This window comes from Polypterus senegalus, chromosome 8, assembly GCF_016835505.1.
Source record: "Polypterus senegalus isolate Bchr_013 chromosome 8, ASM1683550v1, whole genome shotgun sequence".
Classification (NCBI taxonomy): domain Eukaryota; kingdom Metazoa; phylum Chordata; class Cladistia; order Polypteriformes; family Polypteridae; genus Polypterus; species Polypterus senegalus.
Window position 1 is genome coordinate 157,367,412 of NC_053161.1, and position 22,135 is coordinate 157,389,546.

The following is a 22,135-nucleotide window of genomic DNA, read 5'->3' on the forward strand; positions in this document are numbered from 1 at the left end:
ATCAAAGAACTGTCACTTACCGAGTGGTTTCCATGCCCAGAGATGGCACCTGCCTTTTCCATTCTCTTTGTTACATATTGCACGGCCATATCAGGCTCACTCTTAATATCCGGAGGAACATTGTGTCTTATGTATTGAATGACTGGGACAGGTTCAAGGTGTGGACTGATGACGGTACAGGAGATAATTATACTACACAGGAGCACTAGAAGAGTGAAATGCTTAAGCCCTTCACTTATGGATCTGCATGTGAGTTGATGGCTGCCGCTGAATTGTTTGGTTGTCGCTTTCAAATGTACTGAAATGGCCAAATATTTTACACCTTTCGACAACCGCCAATGCCTCTTAAACATCTTAGTTTCACAGGTGACGATTTCAGTAGTGGACACTTTGATGTTTATGAATGTTTAAACTCTCAAAAGCTGGATGTGAAGTTATCAATGAAACTGGTTGTATGCTTACAACCCTTGACAGATACCGAATGTAACTTCAACACAAGTCCTACAAATACTGTCGTAATTGAAACAAACCATGAAACTCAAACCGATTATGACAGCAGCAATCCAGGCTGTGAGATTTCAGACAAGATTACTGTTCATATGGCCAACTGTAAGTTGCATGCTCAAGAGTAAGCTCAGCGCACAGCTTGGTCATATTACAACTGGAGGGCCGAACTCACAATGTGGTATACAAAGAGATCCTTAACAAATAAGTATTGGTATATTTTCCCTCAGTTTAAAAAAGTTTAATTTTCTTCTTAATAAAAATTTTAAGGCAGTACTTCACTGTACTTTGCTAGTAATTAATATAGACCAACATGAACACTCCTGAAACACTGCCAAAGCTGTCATTAATTAGAAGCCAGCGGGTACAGTGGCCAATCCATTGGGCATCACACAGTATCCATAAAGTCCAGTGGTGGTGCTGAAAATCATCGTTTGTCTCTTTAAATGAGTATACACACTCTAATTTATCTTTTCACAGGTTCCACAATGTTTTTGTAAACCTGATATATTTAAAGATAAAAACAATGGAAGGGTATGGTTTGTTTTCTTTTTTTTTTATTTCTATTGATTTCCTGATAATCAACATACAGATGTAAATAACAATGTAACAACAGGAATGAACATCACCCAGTGGTCACAACATTTTTGTATTTGCGGAATAATCTCTGCATAGTACATGTAAGTGCCTTTTCTTTAACTCACAAAAGTGATGGAATTAGACTGGACGTCAAGAGGAGGGACAGTTTTTAATTAACGGAACCAGTGCAAATATGAATTAGTTAGCTATTAATTGCCCTAACTGGGTAATTTTGGGTGGTAAATGTTGACATTTTCCAAATTTCTTTCTCCCCAGTCATAGAACACACTGGCCACTAGCGCCTGTCTGCATTCAGTTGCCTTGTAATCATTTTCCATTCTAAAAGGGTCTTCATCATTGTCCATTATATTTTCTGCCATGCTACACGTTTGTCATTTCCCATGGAGTTGTCTGGCAATTTTGTGAGGCCATTCTCTGTATAAATACTTATAAAGTACACTTGGCTGGCATGTTTATCTAAGACAGATTAATAAGATCAAGACATATGACAGCTATTTACAGGTATCTATATGATTAAGTGACTTGTTCTGGTTCATACTGTAAAGGAATAGTTGAGTTGAACTTGGAACCTTGTGATTTAAAGTTCACAGCCTCAGCCACTTCTCCATGATGCCTGCTTTGCTTTGAGAATCCACCAGTATTGTACAATTGATCAAGGATCCCCAATGTCTGATGAACTTCAAGTGCAGGTTATTGGGTATGTATGTATGTTCACCTTATGGAAAATCTGTTTCTACCCAGTTGAATACTCCAAAACTCTGGAATAAAACAGGGTTTGACAATTAATTTGTAGATTATAGAGTCATGCCTACCTTAAATATAAGGATGTTTTCAGCGCAGTTTAAAAACATCCTCTGTAATGCCTCTCTTCTGTGTGTTTCTTTGCACTCGTCTGTATTGAGGAAGTCCATTAAGGTTTTGCTGGTTCACTTTGTCCATATTGTTAGAGCTACTTTTGCCTTTTTAAAGCATTTTAATCCTTTTAGGACATAAGTTGGTGCACTTACTATGTTTACTTTTTTAGTCTCTGCCTGTTGTATAGCAGGGACGACATTATCAAGATTACTGTGTAGCTTGTACAACTTACACTTCTGCTGTCACTTCACCTTATTTGTGCTTCTATATTTTGCTTTAATTCTTCAAAACATTAATTGACCTTGCCAGCATCTCATTATGACAGATTATGTTCCACTTTGAATCCATTCCTTTTCTAGGTGGTAATTATTCTTCTGTTCAGTGATGTTTTGCTGGTTACTTCTGTATTTACTTTCCCCACTATGGATTCGAAAGTGTCTCTTAAGACTGCTACTGGTGCAGAATCGTTTGTCACACTGAGAACAGCAATATGGCTTCTCACCAGTGTGAATCCGTCTGTGGGTTTGCAGATCACCACTGGTACTGAAACGTTTACCACATTCGGAACAGCAATATGGCTTCTCTCCTGTATGAACTCTTCTGTGAGTCTGAAGATAGCTACTTGTAGAGAATCGCTTACCACAGTCAGAACAGCAATATGGCTTCTCTCCAGTGTGAATTCTTCTATGGATCTTAAGGCCACAGGTGTCAAAGAATCTTTTACCACAGTCAGAACAGCTGAATCGCTTTTCTCCAGTATGAATCCTTGTGTGGCTCTGAAGATCGCTACTAGTGAAGAATCGTTTGCCACAGTCCAGACAGCAATGTGGTTTCTCCCCAGTGTGAATTCTCCTGTGGGAAGTAAGATTGTTACTCCTGGAGAATCGTTTGCCACATTCCATACAGCAGTATGGCTTCTCTCCAGTATGAATTCGTGTGTGGCATTGAAGATGACTACTTGTAGAGAATTGTTTTCCACATTCAGTACAGCAAAATGGCTTTTCCCCAGTGTGAATTCGAGTGTGGGTTTGAAGATTGCGTTTATTAGAGAATTTTTTGCCGCATTCAGAGCAGCAATATGGCTTCTCTCCAGTATGAATTCTCATGTGGCTCTGAACATGCCCTTTTTGCGAGAATTGCCTACCACAGTCAGAACAAGAATATGGCTTCTCTTCAGTATGAATTCTTGCATGTATCTGAAAATCGCAATTCCTTGAGAATCGTTTGCCACATTCAAAACAGCAATATGGCTTCTCTCCAGTATGAATTCTTTTGTGGGTTTGAAGATCGCCACTGGTGAAGAATTCTTTGCCACATTTAGTACAGCAAAATAGGTTCACGCTAATGTGAATTCTTGTGTGAGTCTGAAGGTGGTCAGCTTGTGAGAATTGTTTGCCACATTCAGTACAGCAGTAGGATTTTTGCCTTGTATGACTCCACTTATGTTTGGTTTTAGATTTCTGTTTAGAATTTATTACATCTGTATCATACACCTGTTGTTGAGCATTGATTGCATTTGTACTTGTTAATTTTTCCAAAGGCAGAGGACTACACGGCACAGATGCTGGCAACAAAACATCTGCACCAGACTTCAGCTTTTTCACATGTTCATTTTGCTGTGGTTTACAGTGAAGAGGAAATAATGATGGAGAGACTGTGTGACTTTCTTGTAAATCTGCAGAAATAGACAGATACAAAATTTCATGTAAATATACAAAGTTTTGAAAGAGAACTGACAAGAGATAACCATTTAGTGTGTAACAGCATACTCCTGTGGAAAGAAACTCACAATGAGAGACAAACTTTAAGATTTCCATGATATTGATTAAAAGAATCTTTATTTTTTGTTTAAAAAAAAAAAATGGGAGTGGTCCCCCCTAGACTTTCTCGTATACTCACATATGGGGATGGATATTATGGAAAATAAAATTTGTATTTTCATGTATTAGCATAAATAAATATAGAACAATATATAAACATTAACTTTAGTGCAAATATTAATGCAAGTCAGGCCTGCTAAATGAATGGTTAAATAAAGGCACATGCCATATTTGTTTTTTTAATTAAAGTTTAGCTCTTGTCACCAATATAAACTAGCTCAAAGACCAAGGAAGGGAAGTGATAAGATAAGACAGCCCAAGGGTCTAGAAAGAAGGAATGTCTGTAAGCTCAAGGCCAACTAGAAAATAAGCGAAGCAGAAAAATACAGACCAATAACAAAGGATAAAAATAATAGTGGTTATTATGAAAGAATGTGACAGGCCAGCTGCAGAAAAAGGAGTTAGAATTGAACAGCGAATGAGTTGTTTTGAGCGAGGTCAGAGTGATAAGAAATGATAATACCTCTAAGCAAGTGCACTTTGGGTGACAGATCGAACAGAAGGCTAAGACCTTGCAGGGCATTTTTTTTTGTAGCAACGCAATTGGCAATTTTAAAGGTTGTTGACTTCTTAGATAATTATGTGTCAGTTAATAATCGCATGTCCTCCCCCAGATAACTGCAATTTTTAACATTTTGTGACCAAGACAACAGTTAGGGAACTTTTGCACCTTCAGCACTACAAAACGGCAAAAAAAAAAAAAAAAAAATTCTGGAAAAAGATAGTCATTAAGTTGAAGAGGAGATTAACATGAATGCAAACAACAGAAATCTTGGAAAAAAAGGATGGTTGGTTGGTAGGTTGGTAGGTCTTTATTTACCCCCAAGGGCAAATTAAAATTTTACAGAAGCTCACAAAAATAAATAAATAAACAAACAGTTATGCAGTACGTCACTGTCCTCATTTTGCAGGAGCAGCACGTTCCCACTTCACAGCATTTGTCTGACAGCTTCAGCGGCATTCACTGAAATGCATGGCCTCGTAGCCAGTAAGAACGGGTAACCATTTTCAAATGTAGCCCATTACAGATTGTATCCACCTTCCATTTTATTTGGAGGAGCGCTGTAAGCAGTCATGGACTTAATTAATATGCGGTTTGGTGAATTCTATCAGCTTTGCACTCATATAACGTCCTTATAAATTCTTATTCTTTAATGTACCATTTCTAGATTAGGTGGATTTTTATTATCACAGAGGAAATGTGTTTGGATATATTTATTAAATAGGCTACATTGCTTGTTTTCTTTCTTCTTTTTTTTATAAACTCTTGCTTTTCTTTCCATTCCATTATTACACAATGAGAACACGTGTCTTGATTCGTGCCAAGTGAAATGCTGATGAGGTTCTCTCCAGCACAGGGATTGAGGTGGGTGATATGGGTGAAGCGCCTAGTTAGAGCCTGACTGGTTTGCTCTACCAAGGCCATATTGTCGTATAGTTATAAAAGAGTGATACCACACTCTGGTATTTGAACCTCTTAACTGGAGCACCACCACAGCTGCTGATCTGCTCGACTTTGGAACTTATGAAGTGTGGTCCTCCACAACATTTCCCAGTCCAATCTTCTTCAGGCTCTGACAGCACTCAGAGAACATAATGGCTGGCGCACCGAGAGCACCTCAGCTGACTGTTGACTTTTATCTCGGGCCTCGTTGCAGAAGCTAATTATGGATTTGTATGCTGAAAGATTCTTTAATTCAGGCTGAACACCCACTTTGTGTTGGGATGGACTTGTGTGGGTGTTACTGTGGTTTTCATACTGCTATTGTGCCACTGAGGCAGCACTGTAAAGGAAAGAACCTTTCGACGGTGGGATTCCCAGCCCTAAACCTGGCCTACCTGGACAGAAGCAGGCTGGAAAGCATCTCTTTACTTGAGTACACTGGGGTGCTTGATAACCCATTTGGGGCTGAATTTCAGAATCTCTCTGTGCACAGATTAAAGTACTCAAAGAAAAAGAATAGACGTACAAATGTCAAATGATGGAGGTCTTCTTTTTTTGATTGTGTTTTGAGACAATTTGTGGAAGTGGCACCTTGATTGGAGTACTGATGAGATACAGTTACAAACATTATTGGGCAAAGGCCAATAAGAGCCGTGTTACACCCCAAACCTGACACAACGCAGACAACCTCTGCTAGCAGCAACTCCACTGTGTCAGTTGTACATCTGCCTGATGATGCAATTAAATTTATTTAAAAAAAAAGTATATCTGCAGGTGATACAGATGATAATTTAGACTAATAATCTGAAGTGTCATTTTTGATCATGTCTTTTAACTTTAACTTCAGTAAAATCTAAAAAGGGAAAAATAAAGAGAAATATAACTAAACAATTAAAATAACCCACCATATTTTCCCTGAATATTCAGTAAACCATAAGCTATAAGTTTATTTGCTTTAAATGAGAGGGCTGTATGGCTTATATAAGGATGTCCACAATGCCTCATCTACAAGTCCGCATCTGAAAAACAAAATGTTGTTTTACTAAGCCTGATATCGATCCTGCATTGACGATCAGGTCATTTTTTCCAACTATCGTAATAAATAATGACAATCAAAATAATAATACAATTCAATCAAATTATCAGGTACTGCAACTAAAGGAACACGAAAGACTCGACTGGAAACAAAGGCCTTCAAAACAATCATGTGAATATTTGCTGCCACTTGTTTGTAGTGATCCACTAAAAGTTTATTACAGTGATCCCTCCTCGATCGCGGGGGTTAAGTTCCAGAACCCCCGGCGAAAGGTGAAAATCCGCAAAGTAAAAACCATATGTTTATATTGTTATTTTTATATTGTCACGATTGGGTCACAGATTTGCACAGAAACACAGGAGGTTGTAGAGACAGGGACTTTAAAACACTGCAAACAGATATTTGGTCTCATTTTCAAAAGTTTAAACTGTGCTCCATGACAAGACAGAGATGACAGTTCCGTCTCACAATTAAAAGAATGCAAACATATCTTCCTCTTCAAAGGAGTGCGCGTCAGGAGCAGAGAATGTCACAGAGAGAGAAAAGCGAACAATCAAAAATCAATAGGTGCTTTTAAGTATGGGAAGCACCGCCCGACAAAGCAGCTGCAAGAAAGGGAGCAATGTGAAGGTAGTCTTTCAGCATTTTTTTAGAGGAGCATCCATATCCTCTAGGCGAGTGTGCGAACAGCCCCTCTGCTCACACCCCCTCCGTCAGGAGCAGAGAATGTCAGAGAGAGAGAGAGAGAGAGAGAGAGAAAAGCAAACCAGCAAAAATCAATACGTGCTGTTTGAGCTTTCAAGTATGCGAAGCACCGTGCCGGAAGCATATCGTATATCATTGAGGAGTTTTATTTAATACATAATACGTGCTCTGATTGGGTAGCTTCTCAGCCATCCGCCAATAGCGTCCCTTGTATGAAATCAACTGGGCAAACCAACTGAGGAAGCGTGTAGCATAAATTAAAAGATATGCTTACATATAAAATCCGCAATGGAGTGAAGCAGCGAAACTCGAAGCGCGATATAGCGAGGGATCACTGAACAAAATTTTTAAAAAGTGTTTTGACAAATTTAATATGGGAGAAAAAAACACTAAGACAGGGTTGGTGGTTTTATCTGAATTTGAATCTGAATTTTAAATCGCATATTAATCAGATCACTAGGACAGCATTTTTTCACCTAAGAAACATAAGTAAAGTTAGACCTCTTATATCACTGAAAGATGCTGAGAAATTAGTTCACGTGTTTGTTTTCAGTCGACTAGATTACTGTAATGCACTCCTCTCAGGACTACCCAAAAAAGATATAAATCACTTGCAATGAGTGCAGAATGCAGCTGCTAGAATCCTAACTAGGAAAAGAAAATCCGAACACATTTCTCCAGTTTTGATGTCACTACACTGGTTACCTGTGTCATTCAGGATTGACTTTAAAATACTGCTTATGGTTTATAAAGCCTTAAATAATCTCACCCCATCTTATATATATCGGAATTGACACGTTATATTCCAAATCGTAACCTCAGATCCTCAAATGAGTGTCTCCTTAGAATTCCAAGAACAAAGCTTAAAAGAAGTGGTGAGGCGGCCTTCTGCTGTTAAGCACCTAAAATCTGGAATAGCCTGCCAATAGGAATTCGCCAGGCAAATACAGTAGAGCAGTTTAAAACACTGCTGAAAACACATTACCTTAACATGGCCTTTTTATAACTTCACTTTAACTTAATCCTGATACTCTGTATGTTCAATTCATCACAATTACTATTCATGGTGGCTCTAAATTCCGTGCTGACCCCTACTCTCTCTTCTGTTTCTTTTTCCGGTTTCTTTGTGGTGGCGGCCTGCGCCACCTCCACCTACTCAAAGCATCATGATGCACCAACATTGATGGACTGAAAGCCAGAAGTCTACGTGACCATCATCATCAGGTCCTTCCATGAGAACCCTAAATCCAAAAAGGACTGTTTGATTTATGTTAGGTAGAATGTCCAGAGGGGACTGGGCAGTCTAATGGTCTGGAATCCCTACAGATTTTATTTTTTCTCCAGCCGTCTGGAGTTTTTTTTTTTTCTGTCCACCCTGGCCATTGGACCTTACTCTTATCTTATGTTAATTAATGTTGACTTATTTTGTTTTCTTATTGTGTTTTTATTTTTCTATTCTTTAATATGTAAAGCACTTTGAGCTACTGTTTGTATGAAAATGTGCTATAGAAATAAATGTTGTTGTTGTTTTAAGATCAGGTTGGGAAACAATCAGCATGAAAAGAACAGAAAGGAACAACTGCACAACTGAAGCCTTGTGTGGAACAGCAGACAGCAGCGTTCACCAGCCATCACTGTCCCCACTTGCCTCAAGTCGTCTACAATTGCCACTATTCCAAAACAGGCAGTGGCGAGGTCCCCGAGTGGCCCTGACCCGTATTGTTCTGAAGTGCTTTGAACTGCTTGTCTTCAGACACATTAAGAGCAACATCCCCACTTCCCTGAACCCATAACAGTTAACTTACAGGACAAACCAGTCTACTGAGGATGGTGTCTCACTTGCCCTTCACACTACCCTGTCACACCTGGAACAGAGGGTCAGCTTTGTGCAGATGCTGTTCATCGACTACGGCTCTGCCTTCAACGCCATCAAACTGGTTATCACACTGAACAACTTGTTGTCTCGACTCACACTTGTGTAACTGGACTTTAGATTTTCTCACTAACAGACCACAAACTGTGCACATGGGTGAGCACTTCTCTTTATCAGTTGCACTAAACACTGGGGCACCACAGAGCTGTGTGCAGAGCCCTCTCCTTTACTCCCTCCTCACAAATGACTGCAAACCAACCCACGATACTAACATCATAATAACATTTGCAGACGACACCACAGTGATAGGCCTGATATCCAATAATGACGCAGCAGCCTATAGAGAGGAGGACGAGAACCTGGAGAGTTGGAGCCACAACAACAACCTTGCACTCAATTTCTAGACAACAAAGGAACTGGTTCTGGAGTTCAGGAGACTGAACTAGGGTGGTCACCATCCCATAAGGATCAATGGTGAGAGGGTGATTCGGATTCAGCCAGGACATGGACAACAAACACGACAGCAATGACCAAGAAAGGCCTTCAGAGGGTTCACTTTCTGATAAACCTGAAGAAAGCACAACTTCCACAACTGCTGGTTAATTTTTACAGGTGCCCCATAGAGTCTGTCATCACATACTGCACTACAGTGTGGTACTCTGGCCGCACCTCAGAGAACAGGAAGCCCCTCCAGCATATCATCAAAATGGCTCAGAGAATTATTGGTGCTCAGCTACCATCACTGGAAGATTTCTACAGAAAAGCAAAGAACATCTGTAAAGATCTAACCCACCCTGGCCATTGCATTTCCACTCCTCTGCCCTCTGGCAGGCACTTCAGAGCCCTGCATGCCCACAGCACCAGGCTGAAGAACAGCTTTGACCCCAAAGCAATCAGCCATTTAAATGCACAGCAGTCACTGCCCCTTCATATAACAGAGACCACCACTGACTGAACTGAACTTCTGCATCAGCCACACATACTGCAGTCACACACTTCTACATGACCCTTGTGGAGTTCACGGCCATGACATTGACTGTAATCTGCACTGCAACTTCATTTATTATTTCTCTATTTATGCTTACACATTTATCTTTACTTTTACTCTGTATATATTTGAAACTGTTAATAGTAACTGCTTTTCACAGTTTAATGTTTACTTAGTTCATTGTCTGCTCTTATATTAGAACATTAGAACAATATAGACGAGAACAGGTCATTCAGCCCAACAAAGCTCGCCAGTCCTATACACTTGTTTCCTCCAAGAAAACATCAAGTCGAGTTTTGAAAGTCCCTAACGTCTTACTGTCTACCACACTACTTGGTAGCTTATTCCAAGTGTCTATCGTTCTTTGTGTAAAGAAAAACTTCCTAATGTTTGTGCGAAATTTACCCTTAACAAGTTTTCAACTGTGTCCCTGTGTTCTTCATGAACTCATTTTAAAATACAAGTCTCGATCCACTGTACTAATTCCCCTCAGAATTTTAAACACTTCAATCATGTCACCTCTTAATCTTCTTTTGCTTAAACTGTAAAGGCCCAGCTCTTTTAATCTTTCCTCATAATTCAACCCCTGTAGACCTGGAATCAGCCTAGTCGCTCTTCTCTGGACCTTTTCTAGTGCTGCTATGTCCTTTTTGTAGACTGGAGACCAAAACTGCACACAGTACTCCAGATGAGGCCTCACCAGTGCGTTATAAAGGTTGAGCAGAACCTCCTTGGACTTGTACTCGACAGATCAAGGCGCTATATAACCTAACATTCTGTTAGCCTTCTTAATGGCTTTTGAACACTGTTGGGAAGTTGATAGCTTGGAGTCCACTATGACTCCTAAATCCTTCTCATAAGGTGTACTCTCGATTTTCCGACCGCCCATTGTGTATTCAAACCTAATATTTTTACTTCCTATGTGTAATACTTTACATTTACTGACATTAAATTTCATCTGCCACAAATCTGCCCAAGCCTGTATGCTGTCCAAGTCCTTCTGTAATGATATAACGGATTCCAAATTATCTGCTAATCCACCTGTCTTGGTATCATCTGCAAACTTAACCAGCTTGTTACTTATATTCCTATCTAAATCATTTCTATATATTAAAAATAGCAGCAGCCCTAGCACTGACCCCTGCTGGTCATCACTCTTAACATCGGCCAGTTCTGATGAGGTTCCTCACACCTTCACCCTCTGCTTCCTGTGTCTGAGCCAATTCTGCACCCATCTAAAAACATCACCCTGAACTCCCACTTCTTTTAACTTGATGCCCAACCTCTCATGTGGCACCTTATTAAATGCTTTCTGAAACTCCAGATAAATAATATCATAAGCTCCACTTTGATCGTATCCTTTTGTTGCAACCTTATAGAATTCCAACATGTTAGTAAAACACGACCTCCCTTTTCTGAACCCATGCTGACTGTTCAGAATAACAATGTACTCACTAGCCTCCTTAAGAACACGAGGATAAATATTATCTGGTCCTGGTGATTTGTTTGATTTTATCTTATTTAATCTGAGCAGCACTTCTCCCTCTACAATTTCCAAATCCCTCAGTACCTCCTTAGTAGTTGTGTTTACCTCTGGCAGGTTATCCACTTGCTCACTTGTGAACACCTCAGAAAAATGTAAGTTTAGGGCATCTGCTATTTCACTGTCTTTATCTTTTAATTCCCCTTTACTATTCCTGATGAACTTGACCTCCTCCTTAACTGTTCTTTTACTACTAAAATACTGAAAGAATCTCTTGGGGTCTTCTTTCGCCTTATCTGCTATATTCCTCTCCAACTGTCTTTTAGCCTCTCTGATATCCTTCTTAATGGTTGCCCTCATGTTCTCATATGCGCTACGGTTCTCTTTGCAGTCATTGGTCTTATAAGCCTTATACAGCAGTTTTTTCCTTTGCAACTTCTTTTTTAAATCTTTATTAATCCATCGTGGAGATTTTTTTAGTTTCCTATTACTTCCAAATTTAGTTATGTATCTGTCCTGCATTACATGTAAAACATTTTTAAACCTGTTCCACTGCTCCTCGACTGTCTCCACATTTAAAAGCTTATCCCAGTCTATCCTACTTAGACTTTATCGCATCTGCTCAAAATTAGCCCTACTAAAGTTCAACTTAACAATTTTAGTCTTTGCATCTGTACTCTTACAAAATACTGAGAATTGTATTACATTATGGTCACTTGACCCTAGTGGTTCAATCACCTCTACACCCTCAATTCTATCCTGATTATTACAGAATACTAAATCCAGACAGGCTTCACCCCGTGTTGGTGCTTTAACATGCTGTGTTAAAAAACAGTCGCTGATTACTTCTAAAAACTCCATCTGTAAGGTTATCCCAGTTAATATTTGGATAATTAAAGTCCCCCATGACTATAATATCCCCTGTAAATTTGCCATTGATATTACTAAAAGATGTGTGTTAAAATTACTGTCTGAATTGGGTGGTCTATAACACACTCCTAAAATGAGACCTTTTCCCTAATATTTTCCAGGCGAAGCCACATGTCCTCACTAAGATGGGGCTCATCATCCAACTGAAGATGACTTACATTTAAACCCTGTTTGGCATAAACAGCAACCCCACCTCCTTTTCTGTTCTGTCTATCCTTCCTAAAAATGTGTATCCCTCTATGTTACACTCATCCCCATCTTTGTTATTTAGCCAGGTTTCCGTTATTGCTATAATATCATAATTGTGCTCAGCTACATACAACTCCAACTCATTTACCTTATTTTTGATACTTCTAGCATTAAGGCAAGCTATTTTTAATGTGTTAATCCTTCTATCTTTACGTGTTTGCTTAAAATTTACATTACTATGCATTTTTATTTCTACACCATTGTTTGTTCTTCCATGTATAGATCTAAATCTGGCCTGTCCTAAACTCCCTGCCCCCCCATTCCCTAGTTTAAACAATCCTCGACTAGCCTACACATACGCCTCCCCAATACATTGGTGCCCCTCCGGTTCAGATGTAACCCGTCACGGCGGAACAGGTCCCATCTGTTCCAAAAGGAGTCCCAATGCCCCATAAACCTATACCCTTCTACCCTGCACCAAGATTTGAGCCACGCGTTAAGCCTTCTAATCTCCTCAATCTTACCTGGACTGGCGTGGCACAGGCAGAACTTGGAGAAGACTACCTTGTCAGTTCTGCTCCTCAGCTTGGTACCTAACTCTTTGAATTTGGATCGCAGAACTGACAGACTACCCTTATGTATGTCATTTGTTCCAACGTGGACAATGACAACTGGATCCACCCCCGCTCTGGCCAAGAACCTATCCACCCTTCCAGGGAGGTCTCCCACCTGTGCTCCCGGAAGGCAGCACACCGTGCGAGACTCTCTCTCTCTGGAGCACACCAGCGCTTCAATCCCCCTAATGATTGAGTCACCAACTATCACTACTTCTCTCTTTTTGGGAACTGGTTTTGAGGTGGCCCGTTGGGGCTCCTCAACCCTGCCTACCACCTCAGAATTATCAGAGTCACCGTCCAGCTCCGCCAGGACATGATAACGGTTAGACACTTCTAATTCTGGGGTTGATGCCCCCGGACAGTGTGCACCCTTTACCTTACGCCTTGTGACCGTGACCCACCTATTCCTACCTGTCTGGTCTGGAATCTCCTCCCGCGCCACCTTAGGGGTGCACACTATCTCTCTAAAGGACACCTGGGCCAAGTTGGCCAATTCTCTATTACAACGCAGGTCAGCCAACTCCTCCTCCAGTTCAGCGACCCTGAGCTCGAGGTGCTGGATCAGCTGGCATCTCTTGCAGATGTAGCCCTCATAGACAACTGGCTCTTCCAAACCATCATCTAAAAAGTCCAACATCCAACAGGACTTGCATTGCACTGGCCTCATTATTAAAATTTGACTTGGGATTACTAAGCTGCCTTAACTATTTTTTTTATCTAAGGCCTCTATAGGCTTGCTCCAAACCATACTTCTTTGTATTGTACAGTGACAGTAAAGGTACCTTGCGTCTTGTCAAAGAAATGAGTGAGCAAACAATGAACTAAAATCTGTGATGACGGGATACCACACTGCTGGCAAATCACAACAACAACAAACAGAAGAAATGAGCAGGATAGAATCACTCATGAAACGTGTGTCATAGGAAAAAAAAAAATCAACAAAACTTGTTTTATTAAAAGTCTAAATCTATACGTTATATTCTGGAAAATATAGAACTTAATTTATGATTGCGCAGTTTTGAATCATGAAATACTAGTTTCTGGTAACGTTTTGTATTTTTACTCATTAATCTTTATTTTGAAGACATCACAATGTGTCCAATTTGTCCTTTGGGTGTTTTGCCAGTGATGGCTGTTAGTCATGTGATGTGTGCCAACATGTCGTGATGTTAGCATTTTTTTTTTTTTATTATTATTAATTTTATTACAATCAATACATAGCAATCAAGTTTTTACCAAAAAAAAGAATTATATTAAGAACAGATCGATCCCCACCCCTGAGAGAGAGAGCAAGCCAAACGGTGTAAAATTTAAGGCTTGTAAAAATACCTAAATTAATAAATTCTCTGTGCTTTATGCACTTATTTTAAAATATTACTGATTAGATCCTGTCATGTTTTGAAAAAAGTCTGCACAGATCCTCTAACTGAGTATTTGATTTTTCCAATTTCAAATAATATAACACATCAGTTTCCCACTGACTTAAAGAGGAGAGTTTGGGTTCTTCCAGTTTATCAGAATAAGTCTGCGTGCCAACAGTGTAGTGAATGCAATCACAATTTGTTTGTCCTTCTCCACTTTAAGACCCTCTGGAAGAACCCCAAACACAGCTGTTAATGGGTTAGGAGGGATTGTGAGTCCAAGGCTGTCTGAGAGGTAATTAAAAATTTTGTCCAGAATAATGTTAATTTGGTGCAGGCCCAGAACATGTGACCCAGTGAGGCTGGGACTTGGTTGCAACGTTCGCAGGTTGGATCATGCCCTGGAAACATTTTGGAGAGTTTTAGTCGAGACAGATGTGCTCGATATATAATTTTGAGTTGTATAATTGTATGCTTTTGCGCATATGGAGCTCGAGTGAATTCTCTGCATTGCTACTTTCCACTCCTTTTCTGATATATTAATTGAGAGGTATTTTCCCAGTGTCCTCTTGGATCTTTGAAAGGAAGGGATTGTAAAAGGATTTTATATATTGTAGAGATGGAGTCTAACTCCTTGAGATTGAGCAATATTTTTTCCAGCATGGATGAGGGTGCAAGATGAGGAAAATCTGGAAGGTTCTGTTTAACAAAGTTCCTGATTTGAAGATAGTGAAAGAAATGTGTAGCTGGAATGTTAAATTTGGAATGTAATTGTTCATAGGATGCAAAGACGTTGTCTATATAAAGATCTCTAAGCAAGTTAATTCCAAATTTTTCCAGATATTAAAAACTGCATATGTTTGTGAAGGTTGAAAGAGGTGGTTCTCTTGCAGGGTGCCACAGATAGAAGCTTCTCCGTCTTAAAATGCTTTCTACATTGGTTCCAGATTCTAAGTGAGTGGAGCACAATTGGGTTATTAGTATATTGCCGATAACGTGTGTTTATTGGAGCGCAGAGCAAGGAATACAAAGAAGTACTGCAGGATTTTACTTCTATTGCGGTCCAAACCTGTGTATGTTCTTCTATTTGTGTCCAGGTTCTTATCGCCTGTATATTTGCTGCCCAGTAATAAAACTGGAAGTTAGGTAGAGCCATGCCACCTTCTGCCTTTTGTCTTTGTAGGGTCGCTCTTTTGATGCGTGGATGTTTTGAATTCCAAATAAATGAGGTTATTGTTGAATCTAATTGCTTAAAGAATGATTTATTAATGTATATTGGGATGTTTTGAAATAAAAAAGGAGCTTAGGAAGAATATTCATCTTAACAGTGTTAATTCTTCCAGCTAGTGTGAGATGAAGGGTTGACCATCTATGCAAGTCTTGTTTAATTTTTTCCATGCAGATGATGAAATTTTGTTGATAAAGAGCTTTATGTTTACTTGTAATGTTTACCCCGAGGTATTTAAACTGTTCTGCAATGATAAAAGGTAGGGTATCTAATCTAATATTATATGCTTGAGAATTCACTGGAAAGAGTACACTTTTATTCAGATTAATTCTGAGACCAGAGATCTTTTGAAATTCTGTGAGTGCTGCTAAGACTGCAGGCACAGAATTTTCTGGGTCCGATATATACAGTACCATGTCATCTGCATATAATGAGATTTTCTGTTCCAGTCCTTCTCTGCTAATCCCCTTTATCTGATCAGTATTTCGACAATGTATTGCCAGTGGTTCAATGGCAATCGCAAACAGCAGTGGTGACAAGGGGCATCCTTGTCTAGTGCCACATTCTAGTTTAAAGTAGTCTGAGCAAATGTTGTTGATGCAAACTGAAGCTTCTGGGTTAGTATACAGTAATTTAATCCATGCACAAATGTTCGGGCATTTGAATGCTTTTAATGCTATAGAAGATGGCAGCACACAGCTGATAGCATTCAAGTTTTTGGATCCCTGAATAAAAACCCTTGTTGCAGTTTTAAGTTAAAATATTAATTATCTTTAGGAAGAAAGTGACGGTGAAAAATCAATAATAAAAAATTTAAAGTCAACTGCATTCCTGTAAAAAAATAAATAAATAAACATCTACCAGGGTCAATGTGGAAATCCTGCATGGGTTCTCTTTAACGAAAAACCATCTGCCCATCATGAGAAAACTACACTGGAAAATTATATTTACAGTATGTTATGTGTATGTCAGGAGTTCAGTGTACTACAGTCAGGTCTGTAAGTATTTAGACAGTGACACAATTTTCATAATTTTGCCTCTATACACTACCACAATGGATTTGAAATAAAGCAATCATTATGTGATTGAAGTGTAGACTTGCAGTTTTGATCCAAAGGGTTTAACAGAAATATCGTATGAGCCGTTTTGAATTGACAGACATTTTTATCCTGGTCCCCCTATGTCGAGGGGCTCAGATGTATTTGGACATTTGCCTGCCAAGCTTTTCCATAGCCAGATGTGAGCAGGTCCCTCGTGACTTCATTAACTACTAAGCATGGAGTTGATTCCAAGTGTGGAGTTTACATTTGGATGCCGTGTCTGTGATCTCTCATTATGAGATCCAAGGAGCCGTCCATGCAAGTAAAAACAGGCCATCATTAGGCAGAGAGAACAAAACAAACCCTTTAGAGAGACAGCAGAAACACCAGGAGTGGTCAAATCAACCGTTTGGTACATTCGTTATGAGAAGGAACACAATGGTGAGCTCAGCAACACCAGAAGGTCTGGAAAACCACAGAAGACAAAAGTGCTGGATGATCGCAGAATTCTGTCCTTGGTGATGAAGAACCCCTTCATGATATTTAGCCAAACCAAGAACACTCTCTGGGAGGTAGGGCTATCACAAAGTCTGCAATCAAGAGAAGACTTCATGAAAGTAAAGACAGAGGGTCTACCACAAGGTGCAAACCACTGGTGAGCCTCAAGCTTAGGAAGGACAGATTAGACTTTGACAGAAAACAATTTTTAAAAAACAAGCCTTCTTTGGACAAATGAAATTAAGATCATAGTATACTAGAATGTTGGAAAGAGAAGAACATGGAGATGTGAAGAAACAGCTCCTGAATACCACGTCATCTGTGAAACATGGTGGAGGCCGTGTTATGTCCTGATCATGCATGGCTGCCAATGGAAGTCACTCACTGGTGTTTATTGATATGACTGCTGGTAGAAGTAGCAGGATGAAGTGTGAAGTGTACAGGGCGCTATACTGTCTGCTCAGATTCAAACAAAACTGATAGGACGACACTTCACAGTCCAGATGGACAACGAGCCAAAACATACAGTGACAGCAAACCAAGTACTTTTCAGTACAAAGAAGTGGAATATTCCTCAATGGTCAAATCAATCAACTGACCTCAACCCAACTGGACATGCATGTCACTTGCTGAAGGCAAAACTGATGGCTGAAAGTCCAACAAACAAGCAGCTCCTGAAGACAGCGGCAGTAAAGGCCTGGCACAGCATCACCGGGGTGGAAACCCAGCACTTGGAGATGGCCAGGGAGTTCAGACTTCAGGCTGTCATTGTCTGTACAGGGAGTTTCAACCATTATATTTATGATTATGTTAGTCTGTCCATATACTTTTGAGCACCTGTAAATAGGGGGACCATCTATAAAAATGGCTGCCATTCCTAAATGGCTAATATAATATTTGTGGTAAACCCTTTAAATTAAAACTACACTTCAATCACATCTTGATTGTTTTATTTTAAATTCCTTTGTGGTGGTGCACAGAACCAAAATTATGAATACTGTGTCACTGTCCAAATACTCAAGGACCTTACAGTGTCTACAGTAATACTCTTAGTTCAATGATATAAATGCCTCTACACTATTTAAACATGATGGCCACTTCCCTGCGTTTTAACTTTAAATAAGTACCTCACGCCACTCTCTCCTTTACAGCCCGCTGTTTCTCCAGTACCCATCTACACTGCTTTATCTGACTGGCAGGACTTTCCTGCACAACACTGACATGCCGATGCGCCGTCTGAACTCGAGTTTTTCTCCAATGCCGTATTACATTTTGTTTCCTAGTCATTTGCTCCATAGAGTTTTTCCGAATGCATAAAACGTCTCAGCTCATGTAATCAGTTTGTTCACGATGGCCAACATCAATCCTTCCACTCCCTCCACTGTTCCTATTGACTTTGCCTCTCTTTCTGTCTGGAATAAATGACTTGTTTAGTTTAAAATGCACCCAGGCCTGGTCTTGGGTATTATGGGGCCCTAGGCGAAAGGGGGGTCCAGGAGCCCCCCTGGAAGCTCTGCGAAATGCGTGAAAATTAGACCAAGGAGACGTTTTCTTGTAACGTTATGAAGTCATCACCCTGCATCCCTTTTTCGCCCGGAGTAATTAGCTGCTACAATTTAGCCATTTCGACGAATGATGATGAGGGCTGATTCACTGATGTGAACGTTCGACCCATAGAGATCTTGACTCGAACCGCTCCACTTTTATAGACAGCCACCCACGCAGACACGCCCCTGCTGGCCCACGTGATTTAAAGATGCGAGGGGAGGGGCGGGCCGGGGCCCTAGGCAGTCGCCTGCTTCGCCTATGCCTAAGGCCGGGCCTGATACACCATTATGTTATTAAGTGTGTAAAAGTCTGTAACTTATCAGCAATGAGTTTGCATACTCTGTGAAAAAACAAGACCGCAACATAAAATCCCACAAGCTGCAGGCCTGACATGGCGTTTGTCTTTGACACCTACCTTCTCCAGAGGGACATGAACTTAATTCTTTCTCAATCCTGGTCACGTCAGACTCCATACACTCAGACTTCGTGAGGACAGAGTGACACTGTAGGGTGTGATGAACCTTCAGACTGAGGCCTAATCCGGTGACATCTAAACACACGTCCTCCAGTTTGAAGTCTTCTCTTTTCACACTGCTTACCATTTCAGTTTCCTGCATGTCTCTGCTGTCAAATGTCACCTCGGAATCACCGTCCTCCTCCGTAATGCTAGCACAGTCCTGAGGAAGGTGCACATATTCCCATTCACAGTCCTCTTTCTTGATGTCCACACGTCTTTCCTCCAAGTTACTCGTGAAATGGAGGCCCGTATGTAGTGTGTGACTCTTCTCTTCCTCCTCATTGCTCACCTCTTCTGAGTCTGCTTCTTCATATTTATATGCCATCTTAGAAGGCTCCTGGGTAACTGGGCCCATGTCCTCCATATTACACGTCTTTTATAAAGTTTCCCTTTTCTTCCTCTCTAAGATGAAAGAACAAAACAGAATACATTTAAAATGCACCAAAAAGCACTGAACACACCTCAGCCAACTCCTCTGTTCTTTTCTCACGGCTTACTGCTCGGTGGCACTGCTTGCTTGACATTTTGTAGTCGTTTTTATGTGCAGCTCCTTACAATATAAATCCCAAAACTGAACACAGTGTTCCAGGTGTGGCCTTTGACAGAATGCCATTTAGTTTAAGCTGACCCCATACAGTGTGAGTGCTATGTATATAATGCAAAATCCTGTTAGACTTGATTTATTGCTGCTATGAACCATCTTGCTGTGGACAGAAGTGAGTGCACCAGGACTTCCAAGACTTTTCCATAACATGAACTTTAAACCTGCACACCCCTTACTGTATAACCAATTATATTTAACATTTTGGCTTCATTTTACATGCCTTTACATTTTACTTCATGTACCACATATCAACCCAAATCTAAATCGTGTCCAGAATGCACCTGTTTGGACTGACCTGTCTTTATGGGATCTGATAGCCCATTTAATTTAGGATTTACCTGTGAATTTAACTGAATTGTTAAGCTACACCTTTATCAAAATAATTTCAAAGAAAGACCTCAGAGCCCCACGTTGATCTCCACTCACTGACGGACTACAGAATACAATCACCTCCCCATAAAGTGCTCCTTTCTTCATTAAAGGAAATTCAGTGACACCCTGTGGACTGGACTCTGGAGTCTCACATCTTGTAATTTGCCAGTTAGGCTCTCATGACATGCAGTGTAACACACATTCGATAAGCTGAGCTAAATAATCAAGTGTGATCATCTATGATCAGATGCTTCTAAAACTCACAAAACCTCCAGCTAATTCATGAAGCACAATCTCCTTCATTGAAACCCGCTGTCCATTAAAACACCAGTAAGGACAGACGCCCCTCTGTCTTGACTAATTTTAAGTAACAGTAAGTCTAATCAGGAATCTCTTTCATTTTAACTAATATTACAAAGAGGAATATAAAGAGAGAGTTGACAAATTACTCCTGCTGTGTGGATTATATTCTCTAAATACGCCGCGTGCAAAATACATAAATACAAGCATATGGTACACAGGTCACCAATTAATTGCAGGATACGAGCACGCAATCCCGGACTGACTATTAGAATGAATTTTAAGAACTGGCACTGAAAATTGAGCAGAACGTAAACCGTTGGCACAGCGACCCACACTGTGAGAGACACTCAGTGCAAACACAAGTGCAGCACCCGTAAGAGACGCGAGTACAGAACACTGACCTGGCGTGTAAAGAAACACGTCTAAACCCCGCAAACCTCGTAGCCCTTCACTGATCTACCACCTAAGTACGTGCGGACACCTTCTCCGGATCCCTGACTGAGGTGTCAAGACCCGAGCAGAGAGTCTTCACGGCACACAACAAACTCGGAAAAGCCTTCACGTGCTGTTCGGTGTCTGCAGTCTGTGGTTTTGTCTACACTGAACTCCTACGCCGATAATGGATCTTCCTTTTCTCAATTTTTGTGTCTCATTTTCATTAATTTTTTTAAGTACATACCTTTTCCCAAACACAGGTGGGCGACAATATCAGCCACTCACTGGCCAGCCGGTCCGACCTGATCCGTCGCTCTGGTGACGTCACCATCTTGCCACACGGTCCAATTAGGCGGGTCTAAGAGCTGTCAATCAAACGATTTCAGGCGAATTCAAAATATCAGCAAAAGTCGCCATTAAATGACCTAACTGATTTAGTCTTTCAAAAAAACTGAAGAAGCTGTTTTTTTTGTTGATATATTTACATTTTATTACTATGTTTTTTTTTTTGTTTTTTTTTTTACAAATTACATGATGAGATATATCCATTAAAAGTGGAAACAATAAGCTGTAGTACGCAATATGTTGTATTAGTCTTCAACTGGCTGGAGATGTTACTTAAAATTTGATTTGAATTTTTATTCAGCCACGTAACAAAAGAGACACAATAGGAAAACAAATCTGTGTAATGCTTCTAATCTATATAAAGAACAAGAAAAAGAAAGCACTCCATGCGTTAGAATGCATATCATCCAATGTAATTAGTAGCTAAACAAGTAAAGAGGGTCCATTCATTGTTCTACACACATAGATACAACATTTACTTTACCTTTAGACACATCAATGGTGAGGTCAACTTTTAATTTCAAATGGGCATACAAAGCAGACCATCAATTTAAACGTTAGACTAAAAAGTTATTATATTATGATTTGGATCTTGTGAGATTGTATTTGTAAAAAAAAAAAAATGTATTGTAGATTAATTATTTGCTGTATAAAATACTATGACAAGTATTGTAGTTTTACTTTTCAAGTTGTGATTCAGTTGTATTAACAACAACAATAAAAACTTTTTTAAGCCACTGGCCTTCACAGTTTAAGGTAACACCACATGGAGCTGGTATT

The 22,135-nt window shown here is 40.0% G+C and overlaps 1 protein-coding gene across 2 annotated transcripts; it reads right to left on the reverse strand.

The window, feature by feature from the left end:
- Positions 1–931: 931 nt before the first annotated feature.
- On the reverse strand, positions 932–21,331 carry LOC120533185 (gastrula zinc finger protein XlCGF57.1-like). Of its 2 annotated transcripts, none has more exons than XM_039759920.1 (3): positions 21,255–21,331; positions 19,195–19,698; positions 932–3,634 (listed from the first exon to the last, which is right to left on the reverse strand). In XM_039759920.1, the coding sequence occupies exons 2-3, from the start codon at positions 19,658–19,660 to the stop codon at positions 2,286–2,288; spliced, it is 1,815 nt and encodes a 604-aa protein (XP_039615854.1). In that variant the 5' UTR covers positions 19,661–19,698; positions 21,255–21,331; the 3' UTR covers positions 932–2,285. The 2 variants fall into 2 exon arrangements, with proteins under 2 accessions (XP_039615854.1, XP_039615855.1); XM_039759921.1 differs by lacking the exon at positions 21,255–21,331 and adding an exon at positions 20,977–21,231.
- Positions 21,332–22,135: the final 804 nt, after the last annotated feature.